Below are 21,170 nucleotides of genomic sequence, written 5' to 3'. Positions count from 1 at the left end.
GTTTCTAATTATCCCTCACTAGCACTTGGTCAATCTCTTGAATTAGGTAAAACAGGCTTGAATTTCAGTCTATCTATTGAATACCTTACATAATATTTTTAATTTCTATGAACTGATTATTTCTTTATCTTGAATCATTTTTCTTTTTAATGAACACACCTTCTGATATCTGAGGATAATTTTCACTTTTCCTGATTCCTTATGAACTTCTGGGTTTAGCCTTGTCTTTGTTGAGTCTGCTGCTGTCTGAGTGGCATCTTTCTTAACACTTGCAGATTCCTGGTTAGCTGCCCTGTTCCATGTATGACTTTCTTTGGTACTATCAGTGTTCCTCAGGTGCCTGATGATTCTTGGTGTTCATACTTCAGATGCAAGGAAAGATTAAGTGGTATCTGTAGCTGAGATGTATTTCTTCAGGCCAAGTCAGGGTCCCTGGTGTCTGAGTATTAAGTACAGGTTCTGATAAAGCAGCCAGGACCCAGGGAATTGTGAAGCAGCTGAGACTGAGTAGCAACTTCAAGTCAGGGGAGGTAAGGTGAGCATCTACTGCTTAATGGTTTCTCACCCATAATGATTCAGACGACTGCAGCCAGCCTTTGCTCTCCCTGACCTGAACAGATTCTAGGGGTCTAGTTTGAACATTTAACTTTTTCAACTTTTTGGAGGTCTTCCTTTGCAGCTGAAAGTGGTTGGGAGTTCCTTGGCTTAGCTGAGTTTTTATATAAATCTATTCGCATCTGCTGTATATCTTGCAGAGATTTCTCAGTGTTCTGGTCTGCTGGTAGGATGATCTTTCTACACCAATAACAAAAACTGCAAATTTAATGCAAATTACAATGAAGTACTATTTTCTAACTGCTTACAGAATAAATACAACCCTCCTAGTGAACAATCTGGCAATCCACTGTCCCAGTAATTCCAGGTCTAGGAATTTATCAAAAGAAAACAGTGGACAAGCACAAAGCTACAACTACAGTGAAGTTCTGAGCAGTGTTCATACCAGGGAAAACTGGAAATAAAAAATGTTCAATAGGGCTCACTGAATTAATAAGTAACAGTGTATCTATATGATGAAATAACTACATAGCTATTAAAATCACAGAAAAAACATGACATTTTATTCCTTGGCTTGTAGACACATCACTCCAATCTCTGTCTTCACATAGCCTTTTCCCCGATAAGTCTGTGTCCAAATTTTCTTCTTATAAAGACACCAGTCATTGAATTGGGGGACCTCCGTAATCCAGTATGACCTCATCCTAACTTGATCACATCTGCAAAGACCCTATATCCAAATAAGATTACAGTCAGTTTCCAGGTGGACACGAATTTTGGAGGACATTATTCAACTCAGTACATACATCCCTTCAGAGTCGTTGCAAGGAATAAATGAAATAATGTTTCCAAAGCACTTAGTGCTGTGCATGGCAGGGCACACAGTAGGACACACAATTATCCATACAGATATGCAGAAAAAAACTTTTTAAAACATACATTAAATTATTAACAGGTGTAATCTCTGGATGATGGCATTAAAAATAATTAAGTTGTCTTCCTCTGAATTTACCTGTGTTTTCAAATTTTTCTATGACTTAAGTATTTTATTTTCATAGGCAGATAAAAGACAATTTTTAATTACTCTTAATGCAATGGATGTCCTAATTCTGCAATAAACTATATATAAAAACAGATTTATACATATTAGTGTTATCAATTCCAAATTTTATTTCTGTTGCCTTTTTTTTTTTACATCATTTCACTAGTTCTAAAAGAAGAATTCAAGGAGATCTAATATAGATACCATTTCTGCCCAATTTATTTAATAAACAACTTAATTTGATCGAAAGGAGGAGGTAAAAAAGAATGAATGGATGGGACTTCCCTGGTGGTCCAGTGGTTGGGACTCTGTGCTTCCACTGCAGGGGGAACGGGTTTGATCGCTGGTGGGGGAACTAGGATCTCACATGCCGCGTGGCGCGGCAAAAAAAAAAAAAAAAGAATGGATGCCTCAATGAATACCAAAGACAAAAACAGTAATTATAATAGTATACTACTTTTTAAAATCATCAGTCAAGCTTTCCAATTACTGCACCTTGAATACCTAAACTGTTCAAATACCCTTGCAGCCGAAGTTTACAAAGAAGAATGTTTAAAAATATTTTTAAACATATGTTAAAATATTAAATATTATTTAATATTAAGAGTGTAGAAATATATAAGTTTTGGATAAACTGATTTAAGCTCTTCCAACTATAGCATCCACTAGAAGACAAGGTTTAGAACTTCCCTAAATTACAAGAAATATACTAAGAGTATCTAATATTGGGCAAAATGTTGATAATTGCTGAAGCTGGATGATAGGAATTCGGGATTTATTATATACTACTTTATTTTTGTGTGTATTTGAAATTTTCCATACTAGAAAAGTTAAAAATTATATATTAAACAAACTCTAACATTTTACTTTAATTTCTAATTGCTAATTCAGATTCAAAAATCAGTAAGAAAAACTTTAAGGGGGGACTTCCCTGGTGACACAGTGGTTAAGAATCCACCTGCCAATGCAGGTGACATGGGTTCGAGCCCTGGTCCGCAAAGATCCCACATGCCGCGGAGCAACTAAGCCCGTGCACCACAACTACTGAGCCTGTGCTCTAGAGCCCGTGAGCCACGACTACTGAAGCCCGCGCACCCAGAGCCCATGCTCTGCAACAAGAGAAGCCACCGCAATGAGAAGCCCGCACACCACAACAGAGTAGTCCCCACTCGCTGCAACTCAGAGAAAGCCCACACGCAGCAACGAAGACCCAACGCGGCCAAAAATAAATAAATAATTATATATATAAAAAAAAAAACTTTAATAAAAATTAAAGCTTACTTACATGAGTTGAAATAGTATATATAAAAGCAAACAATAAGAATATGTCAGATTACTGGAAGAAGATATAAAAAGAACACAAACACACGTGTGTCATCTCTAGACAGTTCAATCTAAGAACAGTACAGGGAATTCCCTGGTGGTCCAGTGGTTAGGACTCCTCGTTTCCACTGCTGAGGGCCCGGGTTCAATCCCTGGTTGGAGAATTAAGATCCCACAAGCCACACAGCATGAACAACAAAAAAAATTTTTTTAATAAATAAATAAGAGCAGTACAAATAAGGATGTGAGATTAATGATTTAAAGCAATGAACTTTTAAAATTTAAAATAACAGTTCCTTTAATATGGTGATGTTGTTTTATGTTCTCCCTGGATACATTATTTTTAACAGCCTTAGTCTCTGGTATTTTCTTTGGAAAAAAAGTCTAAAATGTTCTTAACTATCATTTACTAGGTAGTCAATAAATAAACAGCAATACTGTAAACAAATACCAAGACACTTCATTCAACTGAGGACATATGGAATTACATAGCCAAGGGCAAATAAAAAGCTGCATCCCGTCAAGATCCAAACAATTCAAGGATAAAAGCAGAGAAACAAGAATTAAACATCTATAATCACTTTCCTTGTTTCTTATCTCCAGAAGCTATAAATGGCTTTTCTTGTAGTTTCAATGGGAGAAAATGGTGACCAAGTACACAGCATCCAATCATCCTTCATTGCTGTAATTTTGTGTACTCATTTCCAAACAACTTGACTTAGTTATCTAATGTGCTTTAAGATATCAGCTCTGATAATGGTCTAGGCCAGTGCTTCTCAAACTTTGGCATCCATTGAATCACCTAGAGAGCTTTTGAAAAAAGATACCCAAGCCCTGCCCCAGAGACTCTGGGCTCCATTCCGCAGGTCTGGAGAGGGACCAAAGACTTTCTAACAAGCTTCCAAGTGCTACTGCTCCTGGCACCAGACCTTTGTTAGTAGAGCTGATCCAGAAAAAACACTAATTTCTATCCATCCATGTGCCCAAAAACGATAAACTGAGAGTGCAGAAAATATTTCTGTACTTTGCTCAATACTTTAAATAAGTTCTCAATGTACCATTCCAATTATTTGGTCATTAAGAAAAGAACAAACTAGTGGTTACCAATAGGGAAAGGGAAGTGGGAGCGGAAAAATAGGGATAGGAGATTAGGAGGTACAAACTACTATGTATAAAATAAATAAACTACAAAGATATATTGTACAGCACAGGGAATATAGCCAATATTTTATAATAACTATAAATGGAGTATAATCATTAAAAATTGTGAATCACTATGTTGTATACCTAAAGCTCACATAATATAAATCAACTATACCCCAATTTAAAAAAAATCTGTTTTAAGACCTTTCATCTTTTATCTAGACTCCCTTATTGACTTAAGTTGACTACTGTTTCTCATCAGTAAATATCTTACTTTTATAGTCAATATTTAAAGGCACCATACTTCTTCAAGTTAAATTTTCAACCATTACAATTCTACTATGAACCAGTAAATGACTGCCACACACCATGTACTTTGGTGTATGAATTAATTACTGACCTCTTTCCTTATTCTATTTAGTATTGTGAGATAAAAGCAGTTTCCTTACTTCGTGTTCCAGCAGATTTCAAAAGAAACTATTAAGGCAAATAATTATCTTTCTGCAAAATGCATACCAGCAAGTCGAGAGAGAAAAAACTGCTTCTCTAGTACTTGTTGCTTGATAAAAGTTCTACAGCTGATACGGTCATTCCCAGCTTAAACTGGCAATATAAAAACAAGATGGAGAAAGTCAAGTTTTCCATCCAAATCACTATGGTTTTTCCATTATTTTGTCTACACAGTGTACACCCTGAGGATATCAGAGATGTCCATGGCAAACATCCAAATGCCTCAAGGGTCTTCCAAAGCACTAGTCACTTTCACTGGTGTTAATAACAGTTACTGGCAAATTGATTAAAAAGTATTACATATTTGACCAATTTAAGATTGTCAATACCATGGATCATTTAGATGCTTGCTCCAACTGTTATCTAGTCTGTGTGTTTAGGACAGAAATAATATATTTTTCAGATATGAGACAACAAAACATACAGTTCAGGAAATAGAATGTGGTAGTTAATATGGGCTTTAGAATCAGACTGTCCTATTTCTGAATCCTAGCTCAGTCACTTCTTGTATGTATGACCTCAGACAAGTTACTTAATCTCTCTGCACGAAGAATTCATGGTCCCTACCTGACAGGGATGCCATGAACACTAAATGAGACTACACCAGGGACACAAGGAGGAGGATCACAGTCACAGTTTTGGTTGGTGACTAGTATTGGTATCTTATAAAATGAAAGGAAAACATTCCCTGGAAATCCTCAACTTAGCATATAACAGCTCCTGATCCATTTTCTAAATGTACATTAGTAGGAAATACACCAAAGCCCAGTCATACCTTCCAACAGTACCCTGAAATGTAAATCTATCCACTATTCCAACTAGGAAGAAAAGAGCCGGATTTACATTTGAAAACTAAAACAAAGAATCACTGTAGCTAAATTCACCTTACATGTCCCCAACTACACTTCCCTTCAAGATGTAACTTCAGTGCACATTTCCCAAATAACCTCCTGGGAAGCCAGGAAAGGCTTGTCCACCAGCTTGTCCCCCAAACACACCAAGGACTCTAGCCCGCAAGAAGTACAAAAGTTTGTTTCTATTTACTTTAAAAAATGAGAACAAGACTCAGCTACACAACGTTTCTGGGTGCAGAGGTACTGCTCCAAGCACTGGAGACCTGATTACCCGAATCCCCTAGCACCCATGGGGACGGTAGGTGCCGTTCTCAGGACGGTGGCTCTGCCAGCATTTGTTTCCTGGGAGTTCCTGTGACTCTCTCAAGCAAGCAGAGGCATCTGCACATGGAGTTATTATTGCTCAGTCTCCCTGTTCCAACACGGGAAGCGAGAGGAGGCATGACCACGGGTCAGTGGCTGCACATGAGGAGTCCCGAGTGCCTTACTTTCTGGAGAGCCACAATGGGGGCAGGCAAGGAGAGTGAGGCTCCAGTTCTGCTTTCCTATATTTGTTTGCTATAAACACTTCATCTGTAGAAAGGATTCTATGATAAAAAGCTGAAAACCTTGTTGTTCTAGTCCAACACCATGACTTTACATGAGTTAAGCAGAGCACCAGGCACATGAGGGAACTTGGTAAGGCCCACAGCTAAGCCAATGGGGCTTCTCACTCCAAGGCCAGCCTCTCCAACAGCCATTATTCCCACTCACCCTTCCAAGGACACCTATTAACACCTTTCACTTGTGAAATGTGGAAACTTTTGTTTCAGTTTTTTCCCATCCCACCCATCTTCAAATTTGCACTGAGATTAGAAAAAATAGGAAAATGACTGATAACTTTTCCTTTCATTTCAACTTCTCCCTTTTAATATGTTCAAAACGTCTACCCTTTAAGTGAGACAAGCACACCTCATATTAAAGCACTAGATCAAGTTCCCTGCATCATGCAACATACAGGATGAGAAACCCTTTTAGCTGTACACATATGAACTTCAAAAATTGAACAGGTAGGTATTTAAGCCTTGTGTTTTAGGGGAAAAAAGATGAAGAGTTCCGGTTTTGCAAAGTTAATGTGTAATTTACTTTCATTTCCCACTGTATTTAAGTTTTTTTCCATTACCTTCTATTTGTGCCAAGAGGTGGTGTACCATTTATGGTAATGATATGATAATTAGTGGAGATATATTACATAAATTATCAGATTACTAGATACGGCAGAAGATGTGAAGGTGATGGGCAAATAAATAAAATTTGAGAAACACTTTATCAAGCCTCAGGACTTGCCTTATCTTCATATTTTTACTTTCCAAGTCATTTCTTAAACTGAATATCACAAATATTTACATTACATATACAAGTATTCATTTAAATAGAGACATATTTAGTTTAATCACCAACAATTACTCTAAGGCACCTTTATTCATCCAAACCTTCCACAAAAGCTCAGAGGACTCACACTCTTTGACCACTACAGTGCGGTGACCAAGAGGTGCAAGCATTTCAATATGAGTAATTTGAAAATAATTGCTATGGGGAGTCTTAGGAGGTGCTAGGGTCAAGGAGAGTCTTCCATATTTAACAATCCATGATTAAGACTCATACAATCATAGCTGATTTGTTAGAGAGGGTTCCATGGTACAGTAGCCGTCACTACTGCACAGTAGTGGATACTTGTAAAATCTATTAAATAAAATACAGTACCAGTGGATATTGTTATTTAAGATAGTATCTCAATTTTCTTTTTGGACATAACTACATTACACACAAAAGAAGATTTCAGGGAGGAAAAAAGTTGCTTCTACTCTCTAGTACCTATAGAATTTAGGATTTATAACACATTTGTCACTTAAAATTATCTTTCAATATACTTATGCTTTCTCTAAATTACAAGCTCCTCATTCATTTGAAAATCTTATAAAGAAATGAGTGTGCCTGGCAGAGTGCTAGCCAGGTCCTCAATGCACAGGGATTAGATAGCACACCACTACTCAGCATGCAGCAAGGCTATATGTGATGCTGGCTGCTGTGAGGCAAGACCTGCTCATACAGGGAGAGGGCCTCACATAGATGACCTCATATCTCATGTAACCAAAGGCCACAATTTGCTATCTAAAAAGGCAAGTTTCAGAATTGCTTACTTGTGGGATGTCCGTTTCTTCATCATGCTTGCAGATACACCAGCATGGCCTAAAAGAGAAGTGAGTATGAGTCAACGAAAACTGAATAAAAAATAGTTCAAACTCAGGAAAAAGTTAACTTATGAAAAACTGCTATATAAAGTATGAAGTTAAAATAAACCACAAGGGAATTCCCTGGTGGTTTATGGTTAGGACTCTGCGTTTCCACTGCCGAGGGTCCAGGTTTGATACCTGTTTGGGGAACTAGGATCCCACAAACCACAACGCGTGGCCAAAAAAACCCACAAACAGTCAACATGTAACAAAACCATTTGTTTACTTATCTTTTAAATAGGAGATATAAGGGATTCTGGGAAGATAAAATGACAGAGACAGCAGTTTATCTCCCTAAATCAGCCATAAAACACAAAACCAAAATCACACGGACAAAAACTACAACAAAAAATGACAATCCTAGTCATAAAGAACTAAAAGGTACAGAACTTGTCTTCCTGCCACAAACAACTAGAAAATGGGACAAGAGATATGACATATCTGGATCCAAACATCAGGACAACAGGCAGCAGAGGACTATGGAACCAGGGAGCAGAAAACCCATGCAGAGGTCCCCACACCAACCAAGTGCATCCCCATAACAACTTGTGGATGACGGTTCATGAAGGGAAAACCAAGAACACTGTGGTTCTGCTACACTGAGAGTCAGATGGGAGTTGCGGAGGGAGAGGTGGCTGGGAGTTGTGGATCTGAGTGCTGGCAAGGAGAGAGATCTCAGAGGGAGCTCCAAACATCTGGAAGGAGAGGGGTGATCTTAAGTCTGGCTAGATATTAACCTGCAAAGGCATGAGGGTTTTTCAAAGTCCATCTAGCCACCTCTTTGAACACACAGGGCAGTCAGTAAAAACCATAAAAAGATAATCCGTTAACCAGAAGGATGAAGTAGCCCTAAGAATAAAAGCTGCTATAGACCCATCCTAGCACCTGCTTGCCAAAACAAACTCCAATATTCATTAAAGGACATCAATAAAACCCAGTGCTCCACAACACACTTCAAATGTCCAACACCCCAACTAAAATTATTAGACCTGTGGAAAAGCGGCAGACTGTAACCCCATAACCAAGCGGGTTATTACCAAAACGATGTAATTAGCAGGCAAGGATGTTAAAAGAACTATTAACAACTATGCACAAATAGCTAAAGGAAGACAAAAACACTTAAAATAGAAAAATGGGGGTGGGGTGGGGAGAAGAGAATAAATAAATGAAACTGGTGATAAATACATGATCCAAAATGAAAGAAAAAAAATCACTGGATATGATTAATAGCAGATTAGACCCCACAGATAAAAAGACCAGTGAATGTGAGACATTGCAGTAGAACATATCTAAAACGGAACACAAAGGAAAAAACTGGGGGAAACAAACAGCCTCAGTGACTTGTAGGACAATATCAACTAGCCCAACATAAATGAAATGCACTCCATGAAAGAGAGGACCAAGGGGTGAAGGAAGAAAAAGTCTGACAAAAATAATGACAAAAAGTTTTCCAGATGTGGTAAGTATATAACCGTGGAGCCAACAAACTCAATGAAGCCAAAGTAAGATAAAGACAAAGGAAAAAACGACACCAAGGCACAACCTAATCAAATTTCTGAAAACCAATGATAAATAAAATATTTTAAGCAGACAAAGAATAAAGACACCTTAAATTTAGGGAAACAGAAAATACTAGCTCCAGATATGTTGTCAGAAACAATGTAAGCCAGAAAACAGTGGAATAAATCTTTAAGGTGCTGCTAAGATAAACAAAATAACCTACCTGTGGATTCAGAATACTATAGATAGCAAAAATCTTTCCAACCCAACAATATTGATAATTTCATTAAACATAGTCTAAATGAATCAATTAAGAGACCATATAAAGAAGGAAGAGACGATTATTAACATCAGACAAAGTAACTTCAGGACAAAGTTATCAGGGATCAAAAAGGACATTCCAAAATGATGAAAGGATCAATCAAGAAGCCATACCAGGGAGTTCCCTGGTGGTCCAGTGGTTAGGACTCCAAGATCTCACTGCCGAGGGTCTGCGTTCAACCGCTGGTGGGAGAACGAAGACGCCACAAGCTGTGAGGGCGCGGCCAAAAAACCAAAACAAAACAAAAAAAGGGAAGCCATAACAATCTTAAATGTATATGAACCTAATTATAGAATACTGAAATATATGGACTTCCCTGGTGGTGCAATGGTTAAGAATCCGCCTGCCAATGCAGAGGTCACGGGTTTGATCCCTGGTCCGGGAAGATCCCACATGCCGCAGAGCAACTAAGCTCATGTGCCACAACTACTGAGCCTGTACTCTTGAGCCCACGTGCTGCAACTACTGAAGCCTGTACACCTAGAGCCCGTGCTCCACAAGAGAAGCCACCATGAGAAGCCCGTGTACCACAACGAAGAGTATCCCTCACTCTCTGCAACTAGAGAAAGCCTGCGCACAGCAACGAAGACCTAACGCAGCCAAAAATAAATAAATAAAATAAAGAACACTGAAATATATAAAGCAAAAACTGACAGAATTCACATGGAAAAGTGACATACTCATAATTATATTTAAAAATATGAACGCTTCTCAGTAATTGATATAACAAGTGGCTAGGAATATCAGAAAGGATATAAAAGACCTGAACATCACAAACAGCCAACTAGGCTTAGTTGACATTTACAGAATGCCAATCCAATACTGTCAAAATAAAGATCTCTTCCAAGTTCACATGGGACATTAACCCAGATACACCATATGCTACTCAGAATACAAACCCTCAATACACTTAAAATAACGTGAAATCATACAAAGTATGTCCTCTAACTATATCAGAATCAAGTCAGAAATAAATAACAAGGTATTTGGAAACACCCCAGTATTTGCAAATTAAACAACAATCTTCTAAAACTTCACGGTTCAAACACAAAATCACAAAGAAAATTCAAATATTTTGAATAAAAATATGAAAATGAAAACAATCTATCAATATCTGTGGAATGATGCAAAAGCATGCTTACTATATTGATCAAAATTCATGCTAAGTAACAAGATCCACCTGGGTGGAGCAAGAAGGCTTCTGGGTTTTCTGCAAAGTTCTCTCTCCTTGGGCTTACATTAAGACATGCAATTTTTAGACATAAATTTCTGTACTTACATAACATTTACAATTCTAAGAAGTTAAATGAAAAAGGAGATATATGGTCAATTGGTCTGTGTAAGATTGTCCATTCTACTTCATAGATAAAAACAGTGAGACATTACCCCGATTGCTTAGAGAGCCATTCTCCCCTACTTTCACCTAGCATGCTTATATATATACAGTGCATGAAGTGGGCAGCTCATACATGAAAATAAGATACAGACTGAACAGAGAGCAAATCTATCCAGAGCATCCCTGGAACATCCCTAGGCTTACAATAGATGCGTATAACGATATAAAAAATGCAAAAGTAGACGTGAAAATACAGGATTCGATCAAGATCTACTGGAATTGTACCTGGTGTCAGGATCCCCTCCTTCCCTTCACCACTAACTATACAAGGAAAGGGCAGCTGACGTTAGCATTTGGTACACCCCCGGTCTAACACCCACGCGGCTCCCTGCATCCTAGACACTTAACAGGCCCCAGACATCGCCACACTCCCCACAAAGCTCACTTTCCCATTTAGATGAGTACCGTGACAAAAACAATCTTCTGATCACTCAAGAAAAGGTAAGCCGTTTGTAATTAATCCTTAATTCTTAAGTATGAATGGACAATGATCAATAGTCAAACAAAACAAAAAAAACAAACAAAAAACCCAGTGGTATGAGAAAGATAAAAATAAGCATCACTGTTTGTAGTTCCAAGACCTACGAAAATTAAATAAAAGAACTGGTATCCTCAGGAAAACTGAAGATACTATAGTCATAAAATGGGAACAAGTGGCTATAAAAAGGGACAACAAGAGCTCTTGAAAATTAAAATAAATGGAGAGAGAGAACTTTCCATTTCCAGTCCGGCATGTTAGGAGCTTGGAAGTTATCACTCTGTCCTAACAAGGGCTGAACAAGCTGAAAAATCAACAACTCTTCTTAGATTGGTGAGAGAAGTGAGGTTACAAGGAATCACTGTCCCCAAAATTGGAGACACAGACAAGCCGATACAGAGAATCACAATTCATGGTAGCAGAATCCTCTGCAGGAACCAGTACCTGGGTAGGAAAACCTGAAAGGCAATTGACTAACTGCTAGAGGCTTGATGTGGACAAGTCTGAAAAATAAAAACTCCAGGGGACCTAGTCATGGGAAGGAAGGGGCTCCACATTTTTTTAAGTTTTACCTCCAGAAGCACCATCAGGTTCTCACAGTGAAGAGCAGAGAAAAACCCCCTTATGCTTTCAGCAGAGGGAAGGGAGAAGTACCCTTTTTGAAATACACCAAAGTATTATGTTCTTAACAAGGCCTGACCTTGAGAGAAACTATTTTATTGGAGCCTTACTGTATCAGGGCCTAAGTGACCAGAGGGAAGGGAAATACCCAACTCCAACTCTCTAGCTGTCCCCTGGTGTGACAGGTATTTCAAGGCTCAGCCCCCTAGCCACCCTGTAGGACACAAGAGGGGAGGAAACTGAGGAGCACAAGTGAAGGTCACAGCCCGGTGAGGCAGACTCACTGAAGACTAAAACCTCATCACAGAACTACATAGTGTATCTCTCCCTCCCACACCACACCACCATATCACTTAAGGCTCATTTACCAGAGCTCCTTTTACCCAGAATATCATGTCTGGCTTTCGTCAAAAACTGTTGAGGCACAGTTTGAAGAGACAGAGCAAATACCAGAATCAGACTCAGATATGGCAGTGATGCTGGAATTATCCAACTGAGAACTTAAAATAACTATGAATAACATGCCAAGGGCTCTGAGTGGCTGAACCACACTGACTCTTCTTTGTCATCTCCATCCCACCCCGTCTCCCCTTTCTGCATGACTGAGCTTTAGCTTACTCACAAGAAATGCACCCAAAGCAGGTAAGTTTCCTATCAACTTTTACCCTTGCCTTCACCTGATATGAAAACTGGGAGAGTATCTTTTGCTTATGCAGATGGTTAGTGGACATGAGACCCCTGAGGGGGGGAGGAAAAACCCCAGTCCCATCTGTGTGGGTGTGCTTCTCCCTTAGTAATCAGATTCCATTTTTAGCTTTGGCTCCTTTAAATCCCCCTATACTCCTTTTGGTGGTATGGAGTGCAGCTGCAAACACCTATGGATGGTCGTCCAGCTGATCCTGCCTGTGTATAAGTCACCCCACAATAAACTTCATAATTGCACTTTATGACCGCTTCACTTTTTAGTCTCAAAGACTAAAAAAATTAAAGAACCATATAAATGGACAGATATTCCATGTTCATGGATAGGAAAAACCAACACTGTCAAGATGTCAGCTCTTCCCAACTTGATATGTAGATTAAACGCAATCCCAATCAAAATCCTAGCAAGTTATTTTGTGGTTATCAACAAACTGACTCTAAAGTTTATATGGAGAGGCAAAAGACACAAATAGCCAACAGGATATTGAAGCAGAAAAACAAAACTGGAGGACTGACATTACCTGACTTCAAGACTTGCTATATAACTACACTAATCATGACAGTGTGGTATTGGTGAAAGAACAAAGAGATCAATGGAACAGAATAAAGAGCCCACAAATAGTCACCCATAAATACAGTTAACTGTTCTTTGACAAATGAGCAAAGGCAATAAAATGGAGAAAAGACAGTGTTTTCAACAAATGGTGCTGCAACAACTGGACATCCACATGTAGAAAAATGAATTTAGACACAGATCTTATATCCACCACAAAAATGAACTCAAAACAGATCACAGGCCTAAATGTAAAACAAAAAACTATCAACTATAAAACTCCTAAAAGGTAACATAGGAGAAAATCTAGATAACCTCAGTTATGTTGAGAACCTTTTAGATACAATGCCAAAGGCAAAATCCATGAAAGAAATAATTGATAAGTTGGACTTAATTAAAATTTAAATCTTTTGCTCTGTTAAAGACACTGTCAAGACGATAAGAACATATTTGGGAAAGACATATCTGATAAAGTACTGTTATCCATAACATAAAGAGAACTTTTAAAATTCAGCAATGAAAACAAACTGATTAAACAACTTTTAAAAATTGAACCAAAAGGGCTTCCCTGGTGGCGCAGTGGTTGAGAGTCCAGCTGCCGATGCAGGGGACACGGGTTCGTGCCCCGGTCCGGGAAGATCCCACATGCCGCGGAGCGGCTACGCCCGTGAGCCATGGCTGCTGAGCCTGCGCGTCCGGAGCCTGTTGCTCCGCAACGGGAGAGGCCACAACAGTGAGAGGCCCGCGTACCGCAAAAAAAAAAAAAAAAAAAAAAAATTGAACCAAAAAACCTTTACACCTCACCAAAGATACAGAGATGGCAAATAAAAGTATAAAAAGATGGTCTATATTATAAGTCATCAGGGAAATACAAACTCAAAACAATGAGATACCACTAAATACACCTATCAGAATGGTGAAAATCCAAAATATGTATTGATAACACCAAATGCTGGAGAGGATGTGGAGCAACTGGAATTCTCATTCACTGTCAGTGGGAATCCAAATTTGGAGTTTCTCACAAAACTCTTACCATATAATCCAGCAATTATCCTCCCTGGCACTTATCCAAAGGAGGTGAAAACTTACATCCACATAAAAGCCTGCACATGGATGTTCATAGAAGCTTTATACATAATTGCCAAAACTTGGAAGCAAGCAACAAGATGCCCTTCAGTAGGTGAATGGATAAATAATTGGTACTATATTCAGACAACAGAATATTATTCAGTACTGAAAAAAAAAGCTATCAAGCCATGAAAAGACATGAAGGAATTTTATGACTCCAACTATATGATATTCTGGGAAAGGCAGAACTATGGAGACAATAAAAGGTCAGTGGTTGCCAAGGGTTAAGGGGGAGGTAGGGATGAATAGTTGGAACACAGGATTTTCAGGGCAGTGAACCCATTCTGTATGATACTATAATGGTGGATTTGTGTCATTATGCATTTGTCAAGACCCACAGAACATACAACACCAAGAGTGAACACTAAGGTAAACTACAGACTTAGGATGATGCTGATGTGTCAATGTAGTACCTTCACTGTTAACACATATATAATTGAGTGTGGGATGCTGCTACTGGGGAACTCTGGGGAGAGATGGGGGGTATATGAGAAATCACTGTACCCTCTGCTCAATTTTGCTATAACTTAAAACTGCTCTACAAAAAGTCTATTTTTTTTAATTCTTTAAAAAAAATAAAGAGGTACTAGACTTATTCTTTGACCATCAACACTGGGCTAGACAACAAGAGGTAAGTGATGCCTTCAAAACTGAGGTAAAATTATTTTGAATACAGAACTCGTAACCAGATAAATTACCAACTGGCATTTACAGTCATGTACGGGCTCAAAATTTAAACCTTAAACAAATCTTCTCTCAGCATTATTGGAAGATACTCCAGAAATTGAGAGAAAAGCACTGTAAACACAGAGGATCTGAGAAACCATCTTAGAAGTTCAGCGCAGCTTCTGAGAAGTAGGCTAAGAGACCCATACAGATGGGAGCAAGAGACAAGGGACTCAAGGAAGATTTTCTCCAAGAAGCTGACTCCACACAACAGAGAGTATAAGATAAATTACTCATACCACAGACAAAAGTTAATATCTCTGACATTAAAAGAGCCTCTGAAAGTAGAGAAGAAAAAATGGGTGAGATAAGAACAGAAAAAGGCCAAAGAGGCATTTACAAGTAACACAAGATATGCAGCCTCACGCATACAACTACAGAGATACCATTCCCACCCATCAGATGGACAAAAATCTACACTGCTGACAACATACAACGCTGGTGAGACTCTGTGAGAAACACATATTACTTGCTGGTAGGAATGCAAAACGGTACAGAGCCCATTGAGGGGAATCTGGTGACATCTCACAGAATTACATATACATTTAAGATCTGATTCAGTTCTACCTCTAGAAATCTATCCTAATGGCACTGGCAAGACAAATGGACAAGGCTATTCATTGCAGTTATTATTTCTAATAGCAGAAGAGTAGAAACAACCTAAATGTCCAAATAACTGACTAGTGAACAAACTAATTTGGTACATCTGCACAACGGAATACTGTTCAGTTGTAAAGAGTCATGAGCAATTTCTCTACATACTGCTAAGAAGAGGTCACCTATACATACTGTTAAGTGGAAAAAGCAAATAACAGAAGAGTAGGTAGGTGTGTATATATTCACTGGGCACCAATGTCAGTTAGTTGTCAATGGTGGGTTATATCACCCATCTGAGGATCACAGATTTTCCAGTGGAAAACAGAACAAGACCCTTTATTAGGGAGCTACATCTATTTGTTGATTGAAATGAGAAAAAAAGCCTAATTTACAAAATAAACTGTTTAATGACTCACCAAACCACTACTTAAACTGTACTAAACCATGACAGGCAAGTAAAACTATATATACTCAAACTGTTTTAACAAGCTCATTCAGACACATGTTCCAAAATAATCAACTTTTGACTTAACTTTGCATGGACTCAGATTCCAAGGATAAAGACCAATGTCTGTTCCAGCAACTCATTTGGATTAAAAATACCAATCCCCCTACACACCACACTCATTGCCTCCAATCCTATTAACTCACTCATTCTTCCCCTGTGAGCACCTTTCCCTCTTGTGAAATTTCCCTGGGAGGCTGTCAAGGTGACAGGCTCCCTGTTGATCAGCAATTTTAATTAGTCTGGCTTTACATGACCAGCAGTCGTCTCTGGGGGTGCCACTTCAACAAACAGAAAAACAGTATGACTTTATAACTTTAAGGGAGAAATCAGGAAATCTGAGAGGTATTAAATACTCTCATCATACAAGCAGGAAATCTGAAAATCCATCTCTAAAGAAAACATTCACAAGAGAAAACATTCACAAATAGAGACGAAAAGCAAAGAGACACTAAGACAATCATAAGAGGTAGAGCTAATTCAAGAAAGGCTTTTTAAAAATGCAACTTACAGGGGCTTCCCTGGTGGCACAGTGGTTAAGAATCCACCTGCCAATGCAGGGGACACAGGTTCGAGCCCTGGTCTGGGAAGATCCCACATGTCGTGGAGCAACTAAGCCCATGTGCCACAACTACTGAGCCTGCGGTCTAGAGCCTATGATCCACAATTACTGTGCCCGCATGCCACAACTAGTGAAGGCCACGCACCTAGAGCCTGTGCTCCACAACAAGAGAAGCCACTGCAATGACAAGCCTACACACCGCAACGAAGAGTAGCCGCTGCTCGCCGCAACCAGAGAAAGCCCGCATGCAGCAACAAAGACCCAATGCAGCCAAAAATAAATAAATTACAAAAAATAAAAAATAAAAAAAAAATAAGTTTCTAGAGAAGAGGGAAAAAAACCACTGGACACATACAAAGGTTCAGAAATGAAAATGGCATACAGCTTCCCCAAATAGCAACACTGGATCTCAAAGACAATGAATGGAGCAATGCCTGGAAAATCCTGAAAGAAAAAGTTATTTCCAACCTAGAATCTTTTCCCTGCCAAATATAAAGCATGAGAGTAGAATAACAACAATGTTGATACAAGGTCCAAAAAAACTTCCATCTTCTATGTGCATTTTTTAAAATTCTTATTAGAGACAATTTCAGGAAATCTGAGAAGTGGAAAGTAAAGAATATGAATGAATCACTATACATTCCACTTGCAGCTTTAACAATCAACTCATTCACTGCCTACTCTTGAAACTTTTGAAGATGTACATGCTTTACCCAGGCAAGAGTACACACTAAGAGACAAAATGCATGGGAACCAGGAGGAAAGGAGAATCTAACATGCAAAAGAGGAAAAAGAAATTCCAAGGATGACAATGTTGCAGCAGGTCGAGAGAATAATCAACAGATGAGAAAAGGACAGAAGGCACTAGGAAAAAATCCTCTAAGAAAAACACGGACAGATGGATTTGGCATGGAGGAAATTATACTGAGAGGAGCTTTATAGAGCTGTTGGAGGGTTTAAGAGACTTCAACTTGCAAAGAAACTTAAACAAATAGAAAAAAACTAAAGCAATCACTAAACTCCAGGAAAAATGTGCAAAAAAAATAATCATACTGCATTACTTGGCTCAAAAGTTCAGTACTTATGCAGTAATCATGATAGAAACAGTAAGTACCATTTTAGCCAAAACTTAGAAGGCTAAAGAAGTAGTAAAATTGTCCCTGTTTGCAGATGACATGATGCTATATATAGAAAGTCCTAAAAGATGCTACCAGGAAACTAGTAGAACTCATCAATGAATTTGACAGTTGCTGGATACAAAATTAATATACAGAAATCATTTGCATTTGTATACACTAAAAACAAAATATCAGAAAGAAAGTAAGGAAACAATCCCATTAACCACTGCATCAAAAAGAATGTATCTAGAAATTAACCCACCTAAGGAGGCAAAAGACCTGTACTCCAAAGACTGTAAGACACTGATGAAAGAAACTGAAGACAAACGATATACTGTGTTCTTGGAATGGAAGAATCAATATTGTTAAAATGACCATACTACCCAAGGCAATCTACAGATTCAATGCAATGCCTATCAAATTACCAATGGCCTTTTTCACATAACTGCAACAAAAAATTTTATTTGTATGGAAACACAGAAGACTGCCAATAGCCAAAACAGTCTTGAGAAAGGAGAACAGAGCTGGAGGAATCATGCTCCCTGACTTCAGATTATACTACAAAGCTACAGTAATCAAAACAGTATGGTACTGAAACAAAAACCGACATAGAGATCAATGGAACATGATAAAAAGCCCAGAAATAAACCCATGCACTGATGGTCAATTAATCTACGACAAAGGAGGCAAGAATATACAGTGGAAAAAAGACAGTCTCTTCAATAAGTAGTGCTGAGAAAACTGGACAGCTAAATGTAAAACAATGGAATTAGAACATTCTCTAACACCATATACAAAAATAAACTCAACTGGATTAAAGACCTAAATGTAAGACTGGATACTATAAAACTCCTAGAGGAAAACATAGGCAGAACACTCTTTGACATAAATCACAGCAATATTTTTTTGGATCTGTCTCTTACGGTAATGGAAATAAAAGCAAAAATAAACAAATGGGACCTAATTAAACTTAAAAGCTTTTGCATAGCAAAGGAAACCATAAACAAAATGAAAAAAGACAATCTACGGACTGGGAGAAAATTGCTGCAAATGATGCTACTGACAAGGGATTAATTTTCAAAATATACAAATAGTTCATACAGCTTAATATCAAAATAACAACCCAATCAAAAAATGGGCAGGGCTTCCCTGGTGGCACAGTGGTTGAGAATCTGCCTGCTAATGCAGGGGACACAGGTTCGAGCCCTGGTCTGGGAGGATCCCACATGCCGCGGAGCAACTAGGCCCGTTAGCCACAACTATTGAGCCTGCGCGTCTGGAGCCTGTGCTCCGCAACAAGAGGCCGCGATAGTACTAGAGAGGCCCGCGCACTGCAATGAAGAGTGGTCCTTGCTTGCTACAACTAGAGAAAGCACTCGCACAGAAATGAAGACCCAACACAGCAAAAATAAATAAATTAGTTAATAAACTCCTACCCCCAACATCTAAAAAAAAAAAAGGACAGAAGACCTCAACAGACATTTCTCCAAAGATGACATACAGATGGGCAACAGGCACATTAAAAGAGGCTCAACATGCATTAATTAGAGAACTGCAAATCAAAAGTACAATGAGGTATCACCTCACACCAGTCAGAATGGCTATCATCAGAAAGTCTACAAATAATAAATGCTGGAGACGGTGTGGAGAAAGGAGAAAAAGGAACCCTCCCTACACTGTTGGTGGGAATGTAAACTGGTACAGCCACTATGGAGAACAGTATAGAGGTTCCTTAAAAAACTAAAAACAGAGCTACCATATGATACTGCAACCCATGCACCCCAATATTTGTAGCAGCACTAATTATAATAGCCAAGACCTGGAAGTAACCTAAATATTTGTCAACAGATGAATGGATAAAGAAGATGTGGTACGTATATACAAAGGAATATTACTCAGCCATAAAAAAATAAATGAAATAATGCCATCTGCAGCTACATGGATGGACCTAGAGATTATCATACTAACTGAAGCAAAGAAAAGTATCATATGCTATCACTTATATGTGGAATCTAACAAAATGACACAAATGAACTTATTTACAAAACAGAAATAGACTCACAGACATAGAAGACAAACTTATGGTTACCAAAGGAGACATAATGGGGGAGGGGGATAAATCAGGAGTTTGGGCTTAACATATACACACTACTATATATAAAATAAGTAAACAACAAGAACCTATTGTATAGCAGTTAGAATGATACTCAGTATCTTTTTTAAAAAAAAATCTCATTTATCTGTCTGTCTGTCTGTCCGTCTATGCCAGGTCTTAGTTGGGGCAGTCGGGATCTTCGTTGCAGCACACGGGATCCTTAGTTGTGTCAGGCGGGATCTTTTAGTTGTGGCATGCAAACTCTTAGTTGCAGCATGTGGGATCTAGTTTCCTGACCGGGGATCGAACCCAGGCCTCCTGCACTGGGTGCGTGGAGTCTTACTTAGCCACTGGACCACCAGGGAAGTCCCAATATAATCAATATCTTGTTAATAACCTATAATGGAAAAGAATCTGAAAAATAATACATACGTATGTACATGTATACATACACAACTGAATCTGTTTGTTGTATACCTGAAACTAACCCAACATTGTAAATTAACTTTACTTCAATAAAAAAATTAAATATTGACTTCATTATTTAAAAAAAAAGGTTAACGGGAGAAAAAAGATGTTACGTGAAAAAGCCGTCATCCTCCACAGGTTTCAATACATATCTAAATTTTTCAGATCAAGAGAAATTTGTGTACTCATTTACAAATTTTGAAGGTAAACAGCAAAATGAATGGAGTGCCTACTTTTTGATATAAGTCTTCGGCACTACTTGACATTTCACCCATGAATTTTTATTGATTTGATAAAAGTAAAATCAAGGTTTTAAAAATATTTGAATATAGCAAAAATAGTTGTTAATCTGAGTATTAGGCACATGAATATCTATTACTACCATTCCCTGTACCTATCAGTATAATGTCATAAAAGGAGAAAATTTGCAACCTTTGGTAAACTAGTAAAAATGGAGGCTAACTTTACAGGAAAAAAAAAATATGAAAAAAGCTTTACTGTAAAAAAGGACTTGCTGCCCAACGTCATTAGGTATATATAAACTACCACTTTAGTAACCAATTAAATTCCAACATATTTATATAAATAAACCTAAGTTATTTTAAAAATAGAAATCCCTGGAACTTCCCTGGTGGCACAGTGGTTAAGAATATGCCTGCCAATGCAGGGGACATGGGTTCGAGCCCTGGTCCAGGAAGA

The 21,170-nt window shown here is 38.3% G+C and overlaps 1 protein-coding gene across 2 annotated transcripts in view; it reads right to left on the bottom strand.

Moving 5' to 3' along the window:
* SPIN1 (spindlin 1) overlaps positions 1–21,170 on the bottom strand; it is a 65,658-nt gene that overhangs the window by 19,067 nt on the left and 25,421 nt on the right. For both annotated transcript variants that reach the window (XM_030832487.2, XM_030832489.2), the window contains one exon: positions 7,608–7,656. In XM_030832487.2, coding sequence (XP_030688347.1) covers positions 7,608–7,656 — 49 coding nt within the window. The remainder of the gene's footprint in view (positions 1–7,607; positions 7,657–21,170) is intronic.

The sequence above is a fragment of the Globicephala melas genome, chromosome 6 (genome assembly GCF_963455315.2).
Source record: "Globicephala melas chromosome 6, mGloMel1.2, whole genome shotgun sequence".
In the NCBI taxonomy this organism is placed as follows: Eukaryota; Metazoa; Chordata; class Mammalia; order Artiodactyla; family Delphinidae; genus Globicephala; species Globicephala melas.
The sequence above is the reverse complement of the archived record's forward strand: the minus strand, read 5'-3'. Positions and strand labels throughout refer to the sequence as shown.